Consider the following 18,275-nt stretch of genomic DNA (forward strand, 5'->3'; position numbering starts at 1 on the left):
TGTTCCCAATTATCCACCTTCATAACCCTTGCCCTTTTCTCATTGCCCTTTTGTTTATCCACAGCTGGGTCGTGTTGTAGTTTGGGATCAGCAACTCCTTTCTCAAAAGCTTCATTATCATATTGAGATACAGTTCTCAACCTGTCACTCAAAAGTACATCTTCTCACAAATTATTTGGAAGATGGGAAGCCTCGGGTCTTTCAGACACATTTCAGCGCTGGTGATGTCAGCCTTGTTCCTTCATCTTTTCCTTGTGCCTCCCTTCCCATTGCTCCTTCCATGCAAGATGTTCTTGCTGAATCACATTCAGGCTGCTCCTAAATACTGTGTTGTCTGCCTCACCTAGGAAAGATGAAAGGACAAAGTGTAACAGAATTTTAGAGACAAACAAGTCCTTTGCTCTGCACAGAGTTTGCATTTTGGTGGTTTTCTTTTTACCACATTAATCCAAGGGACTACCGGGAACTTTGGAAGGATTTTTCAATTCTTGAAGAGTATGACCCTCGTCATTCTGTCCCAGCATCAACATTTTGGTGTGGCTTAACTACAAGGCTTAGTGCTGGAAGAGATGCCATATTCCTTTATGACAGCAAGGATTGCTGTAAACTTGACGCTTGTCTTTCTTCTGAAAGAAGCTCAAGTCTGCTGAGGAGCAGCTGAGGGAGCTGGGGGTGTTTAGTCTGGAGCAGAAGAGGCTCAGGGGGACATTATCGCTCTGTGAGACTGCCGGACAGGAGGCTGGAGCCACATGGCATCGGGCTCTGCTCCCAGGGAATAAGAGATATGGTGAGAGGAAATGGCCTTCTGTTGCATCAACTGAGGCGTAAGCTGGACATTAGGAGTAATTTTTTCACTGAAAGGGTGACTAAACATTGGAATGGGCTGCCCAGAGAGGTGACGGAGCCATGGAGGAGACTCCAGGAAAAGACCGCATGTAGCACCCGGTGTCATGGTCTGCTGGACACAGTGGCGTTGGGTCGCAAGTTGGACTCGGTGATGTCGGAGCCTTTTCCAACCTATTGGATTCCGAGACTCTGACAACTCCACGACGGAACACGCCGTCTCCTCACAGCACCTCCCGCCATGGCCCCGCCCCCGGACACCCGGGCTCAGCGGGGCCGCCCCGCCCCGCCCCGCTGCCATGGCGACCGCCGCGACCGCTGATTGGCTGCGCCGCCCCGCCCAATCCGCGCGCGGGGTGTTCCGGCGGTGCCAAGATGGCGGCCAGGTAAACACGGCCGCGGGCGGCGCTGAGGGGGCTGCGCGGGGCTCCGGCAGCGCCGCCGGCCGTGCGGGCACCGGGGACGGCCTGAGCCGGCTGCCTTCCCCTAGGCCGGCCTTCTCTTCGTCTCGCTGTCTCCCCTTCGCTTCCCCAGCCTGCCTCCTCCCCGCACCGGCTCTTCCGTGCCGCGGCCCGGCGGCGAGGGGAGGTGGCGGTGCTGTCCCGGGAAGTTCCTGTGGAGGCAAGGGAGGCGTTTGCTGCAGTGTCGCCCCTAAACTGAAAGGAGCTGTAAGCAAACGAATAGGGGTACTTTAAAGTCCATAAGGACTTTAATGGGCAAGGAGTGGGGAAAAAGAGTAGTCTCAAACCCTCTGTAATCGAGTTGTCTTCTTATTTCTGAAATAGTAAGTATTAGCACCTTTATAATGTGCTTGTCTAAAACATGTAATGATATTTATGTAGGAAATGCAAAAATATTTCTAATGACATATTTTGCTGTTTCTGTTTCTCTCTTCTGCAGGTTGTTTTTGTGTTGGGATGGGTAACCTGATGTCTTTGCAGTGACTTGAAATAGTTTGGTCTTTATATAAATTGGAAGATGTGGAGTGGGCTGTTACCTCCAGGACTGAATGAAAGTGATGTTGATCTAAGTTCTGATGATGGAGATGAATCACCTGATTCCTGTTCAAAGCAAGATGCAAAAGAAGATACTGAAAGAGTTCAGGGGACTGGACAGGAAAGTAATGCCAACAGTGAACCTCTTGTGCCAGTGACAGATGAAGAAAGTGAATCTCAAACGTGCCCTCCTGGAGTTTCTGTAAATATCTGGAATGTATGTATCATTATAAGTCCCCAAATGAGCATAATGCAGTGTATTCATATGGCTGGTTTTTAGATTAAAATAATTCACAGCTGAATAGTCAATGTACAGATCTGAACTTGGATTAAATGTGATCTGAGCATACAAACCTTAGGTTGTTTAAGGCAAGGTGAACAGGAATTTAGGAAGGGAGTAATTAGATGGTAGTTTGCTGGTGATTGAAAGTACAGCAAGGAGTTGTCATAACTATACAGTTGCATAAAACTTGTGTTTTCAGTGGTTTGTGGGCTCTGAGCTGCTTGGTAGCTGCTTTCTGCATTGGTAAAGATTTACAGCTCATTGTTTCCTACCTGGGAAGGGGAGGTGTGCCCTGCTGTTTGCTGTGGGGATTAACTGCAAGCATTCAGACTCAAGAGTTCCTTATAACCTCCTGATTTTGGAGTTGCATTTTAAGACTGGGGAAAACAAAAACCCCTTAACAGAGCAATGTGTTTTAGGCTTTGGATTCAAAATAAGAACTGGCAGGAAATAGTTGCCTTCTTTCACCCTTCAATCCTTGCAGGTAGCCTGCTGTGCAAGGACCATGCTGTCACTAATTTGTGGGTTTTATTGTAGGCAATAAAAACACGTGGTATAGCTTAGGAGTGCCCAACAAGCAAAAGTGTGTTCTGTGTCACATCCCATGGGATAACTGCCAGATCTGAACAGTCCTGGGATGTAGGGAGGGCAGAAAGTCAGAGAGAGGTGATGAAAGGTTAGCACCAATTCCAGTTTAACACCATCAGAGTCCCATGGTCTCGAGCTATAGATTGGGATGTAATAGACAACACAAGGCATTGTGGGTAATTACACGTTTCTCTATTCAATTTCTTTAAAATGGGGGGAAAATTTAAACTTGGTTTTTCATCATCTTGTAGAAATTTGTGGAGCTTCAGAAAAAACACCGTGAAATGAAAATGCAAGCGAAAGAGGAAAACAGATGCCGAAAAAGAAAGCGCCGCCGAAAAGGTAGATTTTTTAACAACTTTGTTTTTTCAAATTGAATTAGTATCAATACATGCTGTTTTGTGGGGTTGGTTTTTTGGGGTTTTGAGGTTTTCTTTCTTGTGTTTTTATTTTATGAAGAATTGTATTCTAACTGTTATGTAGCATTTTATTTTTCTGCTTGTATGCATCGCTTGCAGGGTGTAGTGAGGTTGTAGACAGATTGCTGCATAGAATGCAAGTAATATATTTGTCCTTTTCTTTAAAAGCAGTTAGGACTTACTCAGATAATACTGATTTATAATGGTTAAATGTATTTCAGTAGTTCTACAAAACTTACTTTTGCACATTCTGGTTAAAACTTCACAGATATTGCAGGTGTTTCTTGCAGCTGAGTGGTTTAAATCCACATGATCATTGGGTAAAAAAATCCCTGTGTGTTGACCTTTCAAAGGAAATGTGACCAGTTAGAGCTCTGTTAACTTCATTGGATGCTGTGGGGTATCACTGTGTAATGTTGGATTTTTTTTTCTTTCTTTTTCCTCTTAGCAAAACAGAGAAAGACTGATGAAGTGGCTAAAAGGTATAACCAGGTCCATGGGATTATCTGAGGTCTGTTAGTAGCAGGCAAAACTTACAATAAGCCTGACCACATTCACATCCAAAGCCTAGCTGTGAGCATTGTGTAAAATATCTTCTAAATTTGCTCAATGTCTCTGTTGGGCAGGCTGAATCTGTACTGGTGATTGCTTGATTTTAAAAATCAACACAAATGTATCATTTAATGTAACTTTTAATAAACTTCAAGTTCTTCCTACTTCCTTTGTACAAGCTCCTGTTCAGCCTTCTCCTTCCCTTCTATTTCCTCCTTGGCAGTGTTAGATTTTTGGTTAGACTTGATCTTAAAGAACTTTTTCAACCTGAATGGTTCTATGATTCTATCTTGCTTTCAAGATTGTGAAATTACACTTAAACAAAGGGAGAGCAATAATTAATTTTACTTTTTTAAAAAAACGAATTGGTGAAAAAACCATGTCTGCCAAATGGAAGAGTTTATTTTAGCTTTGAAAAGGGTATTACAAATTGTGGAGAGGGAAGTGGTTATAGTAATGACTTGTTTGTTTGTTTGTTTTTAGTAGTCAGCAGTTGGAAAATGAAGACAAATGGAAAGAACTTACACAATACTTTGGAATCAATGATAGATTTGAATCACCTGTGGACAGCAGGGCTCCACAAAAGGTGACTGTTATTACAAAGGCAGTGTCAGCTTGTGTTTGGCAGTAAAAGAGCTTGTCCTTAACTGAGCTAGGAAACTGAGGCTATTTGGGAGTAAAGGAATACAGTCACTCTGAGGAAGGATGACTTTGTGAGCTTTTTAAATAAATATCCTTGAATGGTTGCTGTGCTTTCTTTTAAGACAGTATCCAGGGTTGTTTCCTGTCTGGTTTTGTTTTTTGTGTTGTGAGAGACAGAACACTTCGTATGCATTGTTTCACTTTTCCTTTTGTTTTGTTTTAACTTTAAAATGTGTCACATAAATTTTTCAGTTGACACCAGTGGCTACAAGAATTAAAGGTGCAAACCTAGCCTTCATTTTGACTAGATTCATGACACATTCCATTCATAAACGTTACAGTGTAACTAGTCATGTCTGAAACAATTGGCACACACAATGGAAAAGTTAAGATCCTCACTGCATTGTGAGTTTCTGGTAGTGCTGTTGGTTCTATAACATTTCTTATTAAGTTGTCTGTAAGTTCTGTTACATGAAATGTTCAATTAGCTTCCTTTATGATAAATTTTGTATTTTTCATTTTCTTAAAGTGAGTTTCTACATGCAGGTCATGAAGATTTGTGTGCTTCTTACTTTTGTTGGCTATTTAGTTGTCATTGAAGTGCTCAGGATAGATCTGGAACAAGGCCCAAAGTGTTAAAATGCAGATTATTTCATTGTAATTTCAGGGATATTATCACTAGTGGAAGATAAGTCTTGCTATTTTCAGAAAAGGCATCTTAACAGAATTTGCCATCACTGCAACTTACAATTGTGCTTTTCTTTTTTTTCATCTAGCACCTGAAATAACTCAAGTGCAGTGTTTGCAGATCACTGTTTCTCAAGAATTCCATTAGCTTTTTCCTTTTTATCTCTTAAAAAGTGTATGTTATGGAACTGTCAAGTGTGTTTTCTTTAGTTGACTAATATTTAAAATCTGTGAGGCTGTAAATTATCTTTTGTTATGAGAGTGAGGTTTTTTGTGAAATTCTGAAGTCAGTGCTACCCTTCTGTACTCCATCAGAAATCTACAACTATAATTTCCAGGAGATAGTTACTTTTTATTGTTACGTTATTTGTAAGTGTTGCTATTAAACAAGTTATGTTTACCTCTGAAAATAAGAAAACAACCTTTAAGTCCTGAATCTTTTTCATTGTTTTCCATAGGGCTGCTAGAATTTTTAATTTATTAGCACAGTGGAGTGGCTTTGTGCCAGAACTCTGGTTTTTGGGTAAAGATAAGATCTTAGAACTGTAACGATACAGTGGTAATTGCCATTCTTCATGTTACCTGACACATATATTTCACATTTTGTTTAGAAAGCTCCAGGGATGGAAGAGATAAGCCAGATCTTCAGATGAAATTTTATTGTGACAGGCATAAACTAGCCCGTGTAATTTTTTTAACCTATAGTATTATCCTGCACATAAGGTGGAACTAATGCAATGATTTGTGCTCAGGCAGCCTCTCAGTGAATTCTTAATTATACTGTCCATTACAATACACAGACAGAGTGATTTGTGGTACACAGAAATTACAGGTTTATGCAGTGTCTTAAAGAATTTTATGAAAGAAATATTTTTAGAGAGGAGATACTCCCTTTAAGTATGTTCTTTTTCTTCTGAAGGCATTTACCTTTTTTTTTTTCCCCCCTAGTCTGGCCTTGAACTGAGCATAGAGAAGTGTGTGGCTGAAGGTGACATTGCCAAGGCTGAGGAGCTGAGTGACAGATTAGCCATTCGTGAGGTAAGTGGGCTGTTAACAAAAGCTCTGAGGGGTCATTTAGTTTTGCACATGTGGACTGAAAGTGTCATGAGTAAAACAGCACTGAAGGTTGTTTGCAGCATCTTTCCCGTTCCTGAGCAGATTCCTGTCAGTGATTTCAGGACTTTGCTGCTGATCTAGCAATGCTTGGACAGCTGTAGCTGTGTTCAAGCATTGAAAATACATCCATCAACTGTCCCAAGTAACTTTGCTTTAGAGCCTTGCTGCTCACTCCACAACCAACTCAGAGGAGTTGGTATCTGGTCATTTGTGTTGAGCTTTTGATTTTTTTCCATGCAAGCCAAGAGGACAGGAGTAGGATGTTCCCTTCCTCTCAGTTCCCTGTGCCTTATAATTTTTTTTGCATTACCTGTCCTATAAGCTTGGGAATCCTGAATAGAGGCAGAGATTTAGCAAGCCTAGAGCAAATAAGGACATAGGAACCCCAAGTTGTGTGCCAGTACTTGTTTTCCTGTGTATTTATGTGGTCAGGAGTTGATGGCTGGAAGAATTCTGAAGAGTGGGACTAGGTGGTTGTCTCTCTGTACTACTGCTGTAGCCTTAGAATTGTGATGGATATTTTTTTCTCCTTGTCATAATTGTTCAGTTGTATAGATACATATCTATAACCAAGTGCAAAGTAACACCATTTTTTCAAGATACTGTCTTGTTACTTGGTGTAGCTGAGTAATTTCATGAAAGCTGTGCTCTCTTTGCCGCAAAAGTGGGAGAAAAAACATCTGTATGTACAGGTCTTAGTGAATACTTAAAGCTGGTGAGGAATCTGTCAGATCCCTCTGATGACTTCACCTAAGAAATTGTCCAATTTGTGCACATAGGGTAGGTGGAGGCAGTTGAAGTAAAAATAGCTGAAGTCCACAAAGGCTGTTTTCCCCACTGCTAGTTGTGCTTAGGAGAGAAAATGCAGAGGAAAAGGTTAGGATAATAAGATTTTACCAGTTTTGAAGCCAGGTAAGAAAAATAAAAGTACTACTTCAGTGAGTGGAAAAGTGATCTTTTTAAGGTAATCTGAGTAGTATGATTTATGCTATAAATCTTCTAGATTTATACTAAAAATAATTATATAATTTTTGCTTTCATTCCTTTATCTTGCATATTCTTCCATCTTCACAGAGGTAATGGGAATTTTCTGTCCACTGTATATGCTTGCAAAATTCAAAGGTATTAGAAAAGGATTAGGAAAGCAAAGACAAATTTTAGCTGCTTCTCATTCGCCTACAAATATTTTAAATGTTTCTTAAATACAGTGTTTTAAACTAAGCTTTAATGTAAAATTGCAGATTTAAATCTGTTTAATGCAATGTATTACAATATTGTGATGGCTTTAAAAACAGACAGCTTTTGAAGTAGGAAATACAGTTCTTAAGGTTCTCTGAGGTTAGGTAAAAGTAACTGTTCCTCAGTGAGTGTTCTTACAAAATCATTAAACTCCTCCATTTAGTCACTCAGGGCAGTTTCTAATGACTAGACTCTTATCTGCCTTGTCACCAGTGATCACAAAACTTCAGTCTGCAAAGATAACAGCGATTGACAGTGGTAGGAAAGTGTCCTGATGTTCCCTTTAAGTCTGACCAGCTTCTGACTGTTTTATTACCTTTCATGTGTACAACATGAAAAACACTTGCTGTTCTCCTTCACAAATGTCATTATCCCATCTCCTCAAAGTGGTTGGAGTATTATAATCAATAAAACATACTGAGGTTCTAGTGCAAATTGTTTGACTATAAAAACAAATTAATGTAAGAAGTTTTAAGGTTTTGTAATATTTATGATAAACTGTTATCTGATTTTGGTAGCCATGGGATTATACAGCATCTAGCATATCCCAGGTGCTACAGCAGTGTATTATTATTTGTGGAACATTAGCTCCAAATTGTTGACTTTCAAATATTAGCATGTTGTAATTCTGAAAACAAAATGCTTGAAACATTATTAGTATTCACAGCCTTAACTTGGTTTTGGTTAAGTGGGTTTATCTGAACAAATAATATGTTGAAAGAAGGAAGACTCAAATGACTGGCTTGATCTCTCATGAGGAGTTCTGTCGAGGCAGAATCCATGTGAATTCACTGGGGTTCTCTGCTCTTGTAGGGATGTGCTCCATGGCTCACTGCAAGGTTCATTTTTCTTTGTGATTTTCAGAAGCTTTTTTTTTAATGGATCTTTTAAAATACTTTTTTTTTTTTTTCTAAGGAAATTCTTCTAACAGTGACTGTTTCAGTGAAGAGCTATAAAAAGAGGATTTGATTATGGAAGAGGCTGATTGAACAGTCATTGTTTTGTACACAAGTACACTTAATAAAATATTGCTTTCATGTTGTATTCATTCAATTGCTACTTTTCTTCTCTTAGCAGTTTACAGAAATGTCAATTTTAATATACAATGCCTCTAAGAATTGAGTTAATTTTAAATTATGTGGCTATTTGTATCCCTCTAACTTCCAAATGCAGCACAGTTCTGTGAGCAAGTCAGGCATGGAACTGCACTGTGGCTGTATTGAAGTACACCACTTCTGAAGTCTGGACTAATAAGTGGATGAATTATTGTTCTTTTATCTCAACTTCATCTCTTTATGTATAGTTTTCATTTTTCTTGAGCAGTGTCACAGGGCTGGGGACAGAGGGTGTGTGAGAACCAGCTGTCTGGTGTTTGGGGTGCAGCCCCCCTTGCAGCCATGTGAGAAATGTTCAGTGGGTAGGTGTTCTTTTTGAAATCAGGTGTATGGGGTTTTAATCGGCACCATTTTCTTTTGCAAGAAGCAGTGACTGGAACCTGCTGATAAAGCTTTTGCTTTGAGGCACAGATCCCAGAGTTCTTACAGCCGTTTCCTGCCTTAATAAGTGAAACTAATTTTTGATGTATAACATTTATAAGCCTGTGAAACTGATAGGGCAGCTTCAGTATTTAGAAAAATGAAGCCAAAAATAAACAGATGATGAGTATAGACGGTAGAAACATGTCCTAAAAAGCAAAGGAATATCAAAATGATGCTGTCAATATCCTGTCGTTGTGACACAGTGAGAAGGTTTTTTAAAATCAGATTCATTTAAAATCACTGATGACTTAGGCAATATGCATAATCTAGCAGCTGTCAGTGCATCATGGAATTTTGCATTCTAAAATCCTAAATGCTTTAAGGTTTTGGGTCTTCAGGTTTCCAAGTGGTACTTGTTGCAGGTTCTTTAAGGAAAATGCTTCTGCACTGCATTAAATGAGGCTTTGTGCAATATATTATTTGTTGTTTTCTTTGTTTTTGTGGACAAATACACACAAATGCTGATTTTAAAACAAAGCTTTTCAATCCAGGAGCATTCAGGGTTTTGGAGTGAGAATTAGAACTTGAACACCTCCTGCATGAGGCTGTATTTAGTGGTGACTGCATGGGTGGATTCATATGTGGCTTTTGAGACTGGCTGGTGCATTCCCCCTTTTTGTTGGCAGTTGCATTTCTATTATAAAAATGAACTGTATGTATTGCACTGCTGAATATTTTGTCTGATCTCTGGACAAACCTCACTGCCAAGTGTTACCCCTTGTCTCCTGTTGTCAGTCATCAGGATAGCAGATCTCTACCTGTGGCATCCTTGGCCATCCCCACAGCACGTTCTCTTGTGGGGTGTTCTGCTTCCCTGAGAGGTCTGGTGATCCTGAAGTTCTGGATTTCATTATTTTATACACGAGTGAAGTTTTTCCTGAAAAAAATATGGGCATTATGCTGTAGAGAATAATTTAGGCCCTCAATAACTCTCTCCTTCAGCTTCTGGCTGGAGCACCTCAGTGCTGTGATGCAATTACATTGTCCAAGATCAGCACTGCTTTGATAAATGTATTTAGCAGCAAAATAGTGCAGGTGGATCATACTCCTTAATTTACTGTAGAGCTTCAAGCTCTACTACTGCCTTATTTCTTTAATACCTGCAGTACAGTACTATTAGTATTAAAAAAAATAAGCAATTAATTGCAGTGTGCATGTACAATATGCACAGTTAGTGTTTATTATTGTAATCCAGTTGCTGTCTTTGTTATCACGTTCCAGGGCTTCCAGCATGAGCAGAGTCCTTCATGTTTTATAGTTGTGCTTTTCAGATGTAGCCTGGCATACCTAAAGCTGTTGGAACATTGCATTTAAGGATGACTTATTTAACGTGAGAAATGCCAATAGAAATGTTAGTGTAGGAGTTACCCAAAAAAATCTGAGCCTTTTAGAATGAAAGTTATTAAGAGAATAAAGTTTATGTAAACACGTATCTGGGCTGAAATGACAAGATTTTTTTGGTGATGCCTTAGGGTAGGATAGCTGAGATCTAGTAGGAGCAGATACTTGGGATATGGAGCTGGGAACAGACACTTGGAATTATGTCAACTTCTTAATGCTTTGTAAAAATTTTTCTGGAATTCTGTCTTGAGATGTAATTAAATTGTTCCTACTGTGTTAGTGGAAATCAACCTAGTTTTTTTAAAATAATAAATGTTGATAAATTGGAGCACTGTGACTGGGCATAGCTGGATGTGTTTATCCCTTTGAGTAAGGATTGTATGTGCAGATATCTGCTAATTTCTTTCTGCTATAAATCAGTTTCAATCTGGAGTGATACTTGTAAAAATTATTTTCATAGGTAAACCAAAAAATTTTAAAAGATTCCCCACCACCACTTCTTACATATATTTTTTCCCCCTAGAGAAAGCTTTTTTTTTTTCCGTAGTGTTTTTGTGCTCAAATCATGATTTGGTTGTATTCTGCAAAATGCAGAATACAGATTTCTTATGGCTCTAACACTGTGAGAACTAATCTGACTAAAGCCCAAACTTTGCGCTTATTGGTGGGGTTTTTTGTGTGAATTGCCTGGTAGGCAGGTGCCACATTGTCTAAGAACGCATTAGCCTGAGGACTGTAACTTGAAGACAATTAAATAATCTTGACCATATTAGACTTACCTGTCAAAAGTAACTTTTAAAATATTTTGTAATTTAGTGTGCTAAACTGCTGTAGTACTTGTCAGTCTCTAAATACCCCAGACTTTCTGACAGCACTTCCTAAGCACCTGGCTTAGTGTCTTCTGGCATTTTGGGGAAAGACTTAAAAAGCTGCAATTTATGGGGACACTGGTATTTAATCCAACTTAAATGAAAGATCTACATTGTAATTGATGAAATTAATTGGCTATTCACTGGAATATCATCCTCATGTTACAACAAGATCCGTCCTGCTGTTGTCTTTAAAATTTGATGCATCAGTTTTGACCATTTTCTCGTGATCAGATTAGTATCTCCTGTCTGCAAGTAACCTCTAGTCATATAAATTAGAAAGGGAAGTACACAAGGCAGTTTGTTGGTTATAACTGCTGACAACCATTCTGGAAACTGGTTTCCATGTGAGAATCTGGGTAGGAAATGGTTGGTTGTGATGACATTACTGTCAGAGATGGACTGGACTTAGTACTTGATGCTATTCTGTTGGTAAAATAAAATTTCTAAGTTCTGTGCAATGTTCACAATTTCTCACTGTTTTTAGGTACTTGAATTAGGTGCAACTTTATGTGGAGTGTAACCAAGCACAAATTAACTTGGAACTCTTGTTGGGGAAGAACTCTTGTTGTGGAAGAACCCCCCCACCCCCCACCCTGCCCCCCCCAAAAAAAAAAAAAGAAAAAAAAAGGTTTTTTTATCTGTGAAGGATTTCCTTTCTTACCTTAGTGAAGGTGCTTCCAAATACTCCTCTTCACTGAGGTGGTTTTCTTTTAACCTCTGGAACATGGCAGGGTTATCACCTAGAATTACATTCTTATGCTCCCTTAATTATGTATATCTTTTCCTTAACAAACCTTAAAAAAAGATTTCAGATGTTACAAGTCTAATTAAAGAGACAGACAAAGCACAGTTTATACTGTAGATTTTTTCTGCAGTTCAATTAATCAGCATGTTTTCTCTTTTAATTAAAACCATTTTAGTAAATTAAAGCCCACAGCAAAACACATATATAATTTGTTTGTAATTAGCTCTTAATTGGTGGTAGTTGAAGCTTAGCACCCTTGGTTTCTTTCTTCATGATTGCCATTTTATTAGCAGCCAGTCATTAATTAATCTTTTTTTCTAATTAGCTTATAAAACTGTTGATGGCACATTATTGTAAATGTGATTTTAAGTTCAAAGCTTGTTAATAAGCTTTCTTACTTAGAAGAACAGAGATAAAGAAATTGCTGAAAACAGTACTACAGTTCTTTTTTTAAAACTGCCTTTGTTATAAGGGGGCTCTGTAAAGCATCTAACAGCTTATGGTTAATTTTTTGATGCTGTGTTTTCTCATGAATGGAGGAAGTTACTTGCATTTAAATGTTTAAGTCTAGGAAAGAGCTTAATATTAGAGCAGTTTTCTGTCCTTGCTCCATTACTGTGTCATCCAAATATAATGTGGTGTTGTAATACACAGCATAAAAATACAACAAAGGTATTACAAAGTATTTTAAAGGGGAAGTTGAGCACATCATTGAAAGGGGACAATTTTCACTGCAAAATCCACTCGGTATTCTTGTTTGCTTTATATATTTTATATACGTCAGCAATGGATAACATTCCATAACATAAAAGGAGAAAATCATTGCTAGAGGCAAGCCTGAAATAACTAGATTCATATTTGATGAGAAACTGTAACACTATATTAAAAGGCTGTTTGGCTTCTCTGCTATGATCATACAGTATTTCAGGACCTGTTTGAATATAGATGTTTTGTTGGAGCTTTTATAGGTTTAATATTTTGTATTTTGTACCTCAGTATTTCTGGAGCAGTTCTTGTTTCCGTTGTCTCGTACTTGTATCATTCAGCGTTTACATTTTACAGTCCTGTCTTAAAGACAAGTCTTTGCTTTGTGATATTTAATGTTAAATGTCCTGATTTGCAAGGAAGTTTTCTGGAAGTTACAGTAGATTCTGTTGCAACTTAATAAAAATGTTTACTCTTCTGCCTGAACTTTACATTCTATTTCAACTTCAGCCATTTCTTTGCTTGTTTTAAAAGTGTTTTATGATGCTGTGCAAGAAACACTAGAAAGGGATAGCTGACAAGGAAAAAATTAAAAATTGGATAAAAAGTAAATGAATAATGTCATATTACTAAAAAGATGAGAGGCTAATTTGTGCCGACTTTTTGCTAATTTTGTTCAAGCCTCAAAATGAGGAGCTGTCACCCGTTCTGTGTAGCACTGATGACAGTGCCAATGATCCATGAAATAAGCTGCCGCTGGCTTTGTTCTGATAAGAATGAACAAATCTGCACAATGTACGGCTCCCAGAATCTCATTTTCATACTTGCATGCAGGCTAAAAGAAATAAGCTGTTTGCAGGCTTGATTAATCAGACATTTGAGGGTTTTTTGTCTCTTTGATCTCTTTCGTCTCCTAGGTAACTTGCTTGACATTAATGTTGAGCTTGAGTAAAGACAATCAGGAATTGTAGACCAAACTGATATAAAAATTAAAGACCTTAACACTTTAAGTACTCCAGTAATGGTTCCGCTTTACTTCAGAAAACATCTGTTTTCATTTAATTAAAGAACAAAAGAGAATGGCATAAATATTTTTCATAGAGACCTGTTATTCCATAAAAAGTTAAAGTATGATAATTGGTATTTTTAAATAAATGCCTTGAAAGTGTTCAAAAAGAAGCAAAGCTTCAGATATTTGTTACAAGGTAACAATTTCAGATGAGTAGGAAATTTTCATTTATGCCACATTAAACATCTAGAGTAAGATATTTGACATGATTATTGGTCAACTTCAAAATGGAAAGGGCTTTGCCCTGTCAAAACTAAGTTGTTTTTCAAGTTTGTCTCAAAATACAAATATATATAGTGTTACAAGGATGAACCATTATATCAGCTTTACTACCCAGTATGATTTACACACTTTAAACCTGTAAAATTGAAAGGAATTTGAAAAAAAAAATGTCGCAGTGCGTTTGCTTGAGGTTATGCAGACGCTTTTACAAATCTTCCAAGTGGCTGTAAAGATGAATGCCTCAAGGGTCTAGCCAGGGCCCTGCTTTTCCAACCAGCTAAAGCCCTTATCTTAAATCCAAGCAAAGTACCATTAATCTTTTTGAAAGACCTTTTATGGCTTTTAATATATCCCAAATTAGAACATTTTACACCCTTGGTTCCTGAAATATGGTGATAAAAAGCCTTTAGAGCTTAATTTTCCTTACTGCGTGCTCTGACCAATTTGCAGTTCTTTGTGATAATGTTTAGACACCTTAATTAAAATGCAGCAAAATATTGGATGTTCTATATGGAAAATGCTGATACTTTGACTACACAAGAAATTGTTGTATATATTTTTATTCATGCTTTCTTACTTCTTTTAAGATTGTATTTTATTGAGTTATCTGATGACCTGAAATGTTAGTATGTTTTTTTTTTTTAATGTAAAATCCATTGACCAAGCTTTTATGGATTTCTTATGGGGGGGAGAAGGGAGTGAAGATGTGTGTCTGGGTTTGGGTGGGAGCAGAAGACATTTAATCTCACTAAAATGTTTGTGTGTGTTTATATGCAACATTTGTTTTCGTATCTTGAAAATTTGACTCTGTAGCCTAGAAATTATAACAATAATTTGCTGCAATATGTTTCTGCATTTACTTCCACATGCACTGCAGAGGATCTTATTATTCCATTTTTTTCTGTACTTTTCAAAGATGGAGGAACTCATTTTGTCTTCCAAAAAATGCAGATAAAAAGATTTTTCTGCAGCACTTGTTTAGAGCTCCCTTGTTTATATTTGTATGTGTATAAGTGCTCAGTAGTCCACTAGAATATATTTTAAGGAGATTCTGTTATTCATCACACAGTAAAAGTTAATTTTCAAGTGTGTTAGGAGGTAAAATATCTCTAATAAAGGCTTGGTTCTGCTGACTGACTTCAGCCATCAGATTGCTCTTTTGTTTAAACTAATAATTACTCCTGTTTCAATTTAAAAGTAAACATTTTTTGAATATTTTAGGTGAGTTTTCTTAAGCATTTTTATACTGCAATTATATTAAGGTTAATAGCTGCCCTTAAATATTAAGTGACAATGCAAATAAAAGAATGTTATGTTTTAGTCTTTGACCTGAAATGTAGCAGTTCAGATGTTGGCATTGAATTACTGTTAATAAAAAACACTAATGCTCAGGGGAAAATTATGTAGGTAATATAAAAGTTCTGAAGTAGCTGTATTTTGTGCATAAAGATACACAGTATTTTGTGCATAAAGATGATTCCAAAGGTACATGTTTAGGACCTTATAACACATGCAAATAGTGAATGAGAGACTTGTTCAGTTTTTCCTTTTAAATATTATGTTTATGAAAACATCTATTTCCCTTTCAAACTGTTAGGCTCAGCTCCTAACTACTTGTGTTGCCAGCATTTGGAGCCTCAAACAAAGCACAAGCTGAGTTGTGCTTGCTGCCTTTTCTTAAAAGCTGCTTTCTTTATTCTTGAACCCTGAGAGGACCATATCGTAGAAGAGCTTGTAGCAATTTGGGTTTGTTTTTTTTGCTTTGTTAACAAAACGATCACCTACCTATTGTGTGTTTGATGGGGTAGTTGTGGAAAATGTGTCAGTGCATCTACACCTGCAGATGTGTCTTGAGGTCTCTCTCATGTTACCTGGATAAAGCATTTCTCAGAGTAAATATTTGTCTGCATAGATGCTGCAGATTATTCAAGTGTATTACCATTAATAGTGGAACTTCAGCCAAGGTGTTAAAGAGTATTCTTCCCCTTGGGTCTCCTGTTCTTTGATGCTCCCATGACATTTTGGGGGACACTTAGAATATCCAGTTTGCTGGATATAACTGTTTGCTAATTTCTAGAGGTTTGGGTGTGGATTGAAAGAAAACCTGTTTGTCCACATCAGTTTGTAGCAATTTGGGGTAAATGAATTGCATGCTTGTCTTGGAGAATAGCAGTAACTTCTGAGAATGAATTCTTTCATAACTCATCATGTCAAGGCAACAACCACAAAGTGTAACTACAAGTTATGAATGCTGATTAAGGGAAATAAACTGGTCATAGTTCACTGTATCTTCTCCCATCTTTTTTCTTTATTCTTCCCTGCCTTTCCCTCCTGTGCTTGACATTCACTAAAGTGAACTTAATTCTCACAGTTTGCATCAGTTTGTGGAAGTGGTATTCACCTACATGGAAAGCTGGCATATCACACCCTTGCAGTCTCAAAGCTTGTAATGTGGAAATAGACACTAAGGACACTGAATCATTTATTTTTGGACAGACTGATTAAAACATGTCTAGTGGTTCTAGTGAAAAATTTGTAATGGTAGCAGCTTTTCCTGTATAAAAATGTCTTTTTGGGTGTTTTTGACACTGGTAAGACCTGATTCTATTGTGTTGGGATAGCTGAGGTCACAGACTGGTCCTAATGATGGAGACTGTGTATTTGGATGTGTCTGTCTATATAAAACAAGCAAAAGGATCCAGTGAGCTGTTGCCCTTTGCTTTTGGTTTTGGAAATGAAAGATTTGGTGAAAAGGATTGCCTGCCCCAGGATCCTACGCCTTTGTATTTACCTCAAGAGACATTCTTGTTTGTCCACTCTTATATTAGGCTGATGATGCACTATTTGAAAGATATTTTAGTATCTATTGACTTTTGAGAAACAATATCAGACCCAGTAATTTGTGAGGCTTAAATTTCATATGAGCCATTTGCATCTAATCAGTTTTCCTTTGTTCCTTTTCATGTCTTAGCTTGGTGTGAAAATTGCCAAAGCTGCCGCTTGCCGCAACTTTGTAAAAGCCAAGCAAGAAGCAGAGGCTGCCCAAGAAGCTCAAAAGAAAAAGAAGCTTGCTTGGGGGTAAGTCATTTGAGTATGGAATTAAACATTTGTGGTTTCATTGGCACTAAGTGTGTACAATACAATCTCAGTTAAATGTTTTTTTTTTAGTTGAAATAGGCTTGTGCTAATCTTATTTGTTTAGTTTAACCTTGTTGGGTTCTGGTGGGCTTTTTTCTATCAGACTTAAGTACAGAGGCTTTATCCAAAATAAAGTGGAGGTTGTATGGCTATATTTGTCTTCATGTCTTTATTACAAATAAGTTGTTTTTGTTTTGTTAAGAATAACATGGTTAAATACCTAAAAAACATACTCTCATCATTCCTAATGTGGGTTTTGCGCTCTCTTTCAGATTTGAAGCCAAGAAAAGATGGGAAACAAAAAGCAACATGGGATACATGTAGTCCATCCTGTTTTCCTCTGGAGTTAAATACCTGTTGTTACTTGAAGAATTTTTGTGGGCACCTTATTAAATCTAAACATAAAACTCTTCAAAACACAGCACATCAAATGCCTAGTATTTATCTTAATGTTTTTAAACTGCACTGTCTTGTTTTGTCACTCTCTTATAAATAATACAGCAAAAATACTATCTAAACATCAATACTGTGTTAAATTTTCCTCCTAGAGATGAAAGCTAAAGATAATGCGTTTCAGGATGAATTTGAAGTCTGGGAGAGAATTTTCTGAAGTCAAAATAAAATCCTTGGTCCAAATGTGTTTTGTGCTGTACTGCAACTATAATGTGTGGGTATGAGGAGAGGGGTGTCTTTGCTTCTGGGGCTCCACAGACTTAATGCAGTAAGTACTTCTTTGCTGCCTGTAAGCTGGGAAAGACACTAGATAAATAAGAGCAAACCCAACCCATATTTTTTAAACCAAGGGCATTTATAGCCTTAGTAAATATAAACACCCACAAAAAAAAAAAGTCCATCCTCCCTCTCCTGGAAGGATCTGGTACTATTGGTCATATCCTGGTGCCATGTTCTTCATAATATTTCAGATTCCCAGTTTTCTTTCCTTCCTATGAACACAGGTTTTAAAAGTCCCAGATAAAAATATATAAATACATATCTTGGCAAAATATCTGAAATGTGATGTTGTGCAGTTAACTGCACCCAAGATACAAATGCAGATTTTACTCCAAGTCAAATGTTTTACAGATCAATTAGGATTTGAATGTTTATGTTGTAAGATTATAACAAGAATTGATGATAATGTTTCTTCAAAATTGTTCTCAGTGAAAAGTAAGTACACATTCAAAACTAATAACTTTTCTCCCTGAAGCTCTTGCATATATGTTTAGTCACCACAATGCCTGAATTGAATTGGTAATGTAAATGTCAGTTACTGTTAACCAA

General features: G+C 37.5%; 1 protein-coding gene across 4 annotated transcripts; it reads left to right on the forward strand.

The window, feature by feature from the left end:
• The first annotated feature begins 1,195 nt into the window (after positions 1 to 1,195).
• On the forward strand, positions 1,196 to 17,630 carry FAM204A (family with sequence similarity 204 member A). 4 transcript variants are annotated; one of them, XM_041461495.1, is made up of 8 exons: positions 1,196 to 1,627; positions 1,744 to 2,055; positions 2,961 to 3,051; positions 3,577 to 3,610; positions 4,164 to 4,266; positions 5,958 to 6,047; positions 16,828 to 16,934; positions 17,267 to 17,630. In XM_041461495.1, exons 2-8 carry the CDS (start codon positions 1,822 to 1,824, stop codon positions 17,316 to 17,318), a joined length of 711 nt encoding a protein of 236 aa, XP_041317429.1. In that variant the 5' UTR covers positions 1,196 to 1,627; positions 1,744 to 1,821; the 3' UTR covers positions 17,319 to 17,630. The 4 variants fall into 4 exon arrangements, with proteins under 4 accessions (XP_041317429.1, XP_041317431.1, XP_041317433.1 ...); XM_041461497.1 differs by having other exon boundaries at positions 4,167 to 4,266; XM_041461499.1 differs by having other exon boundaries at positions 1,744 to 2,040.
• Positions 17,631 to 18,275: the final 645 nt, after the last annotated feature.

Source organism: Pyrgilauda ruficollis, unplaced genomic scaffold (genome assembly GCF_017590135.1).
Source record: "Pyrgilauda ruficollis isolate IOZ18807 unplaced genomic scaffold, ASM1759013v1 scaffold15, whole genome shotgun sequence".
Lineage (NCBI taxonomy): Eukaryota > Metazoa > Chordata > Aves > Passeriformes > Passeridae > Pyrgilauda > Pyrgilauda ruficollis.

Excerpts from the sequence above, each read along its gene's own strand:
- FAM204A (XM_041461495.1), top strand. The coding sequence starts at position 1,822 with ATGTGGAGTGGGCTGTTACCTCCAGGACTGAATGAAAGTGATGTTGAT. Across the intron at positions 3,052-3,576 it reads AAGAAAGCGCCGCCGAAAAG|CAAAACAGAGAAAGACTGAT; the intron begins GTAGATTTTTTA and ends TTTTCCTCTTAG. Across the intron at positions 16,935-17,266 it reads AAAAAGAAGCTTGCTTGGGG|ATTTGAAGCCAAGAAAAGAT; the intron begins GTAAGTCATTTG and ends GCTCTCTTTCAG.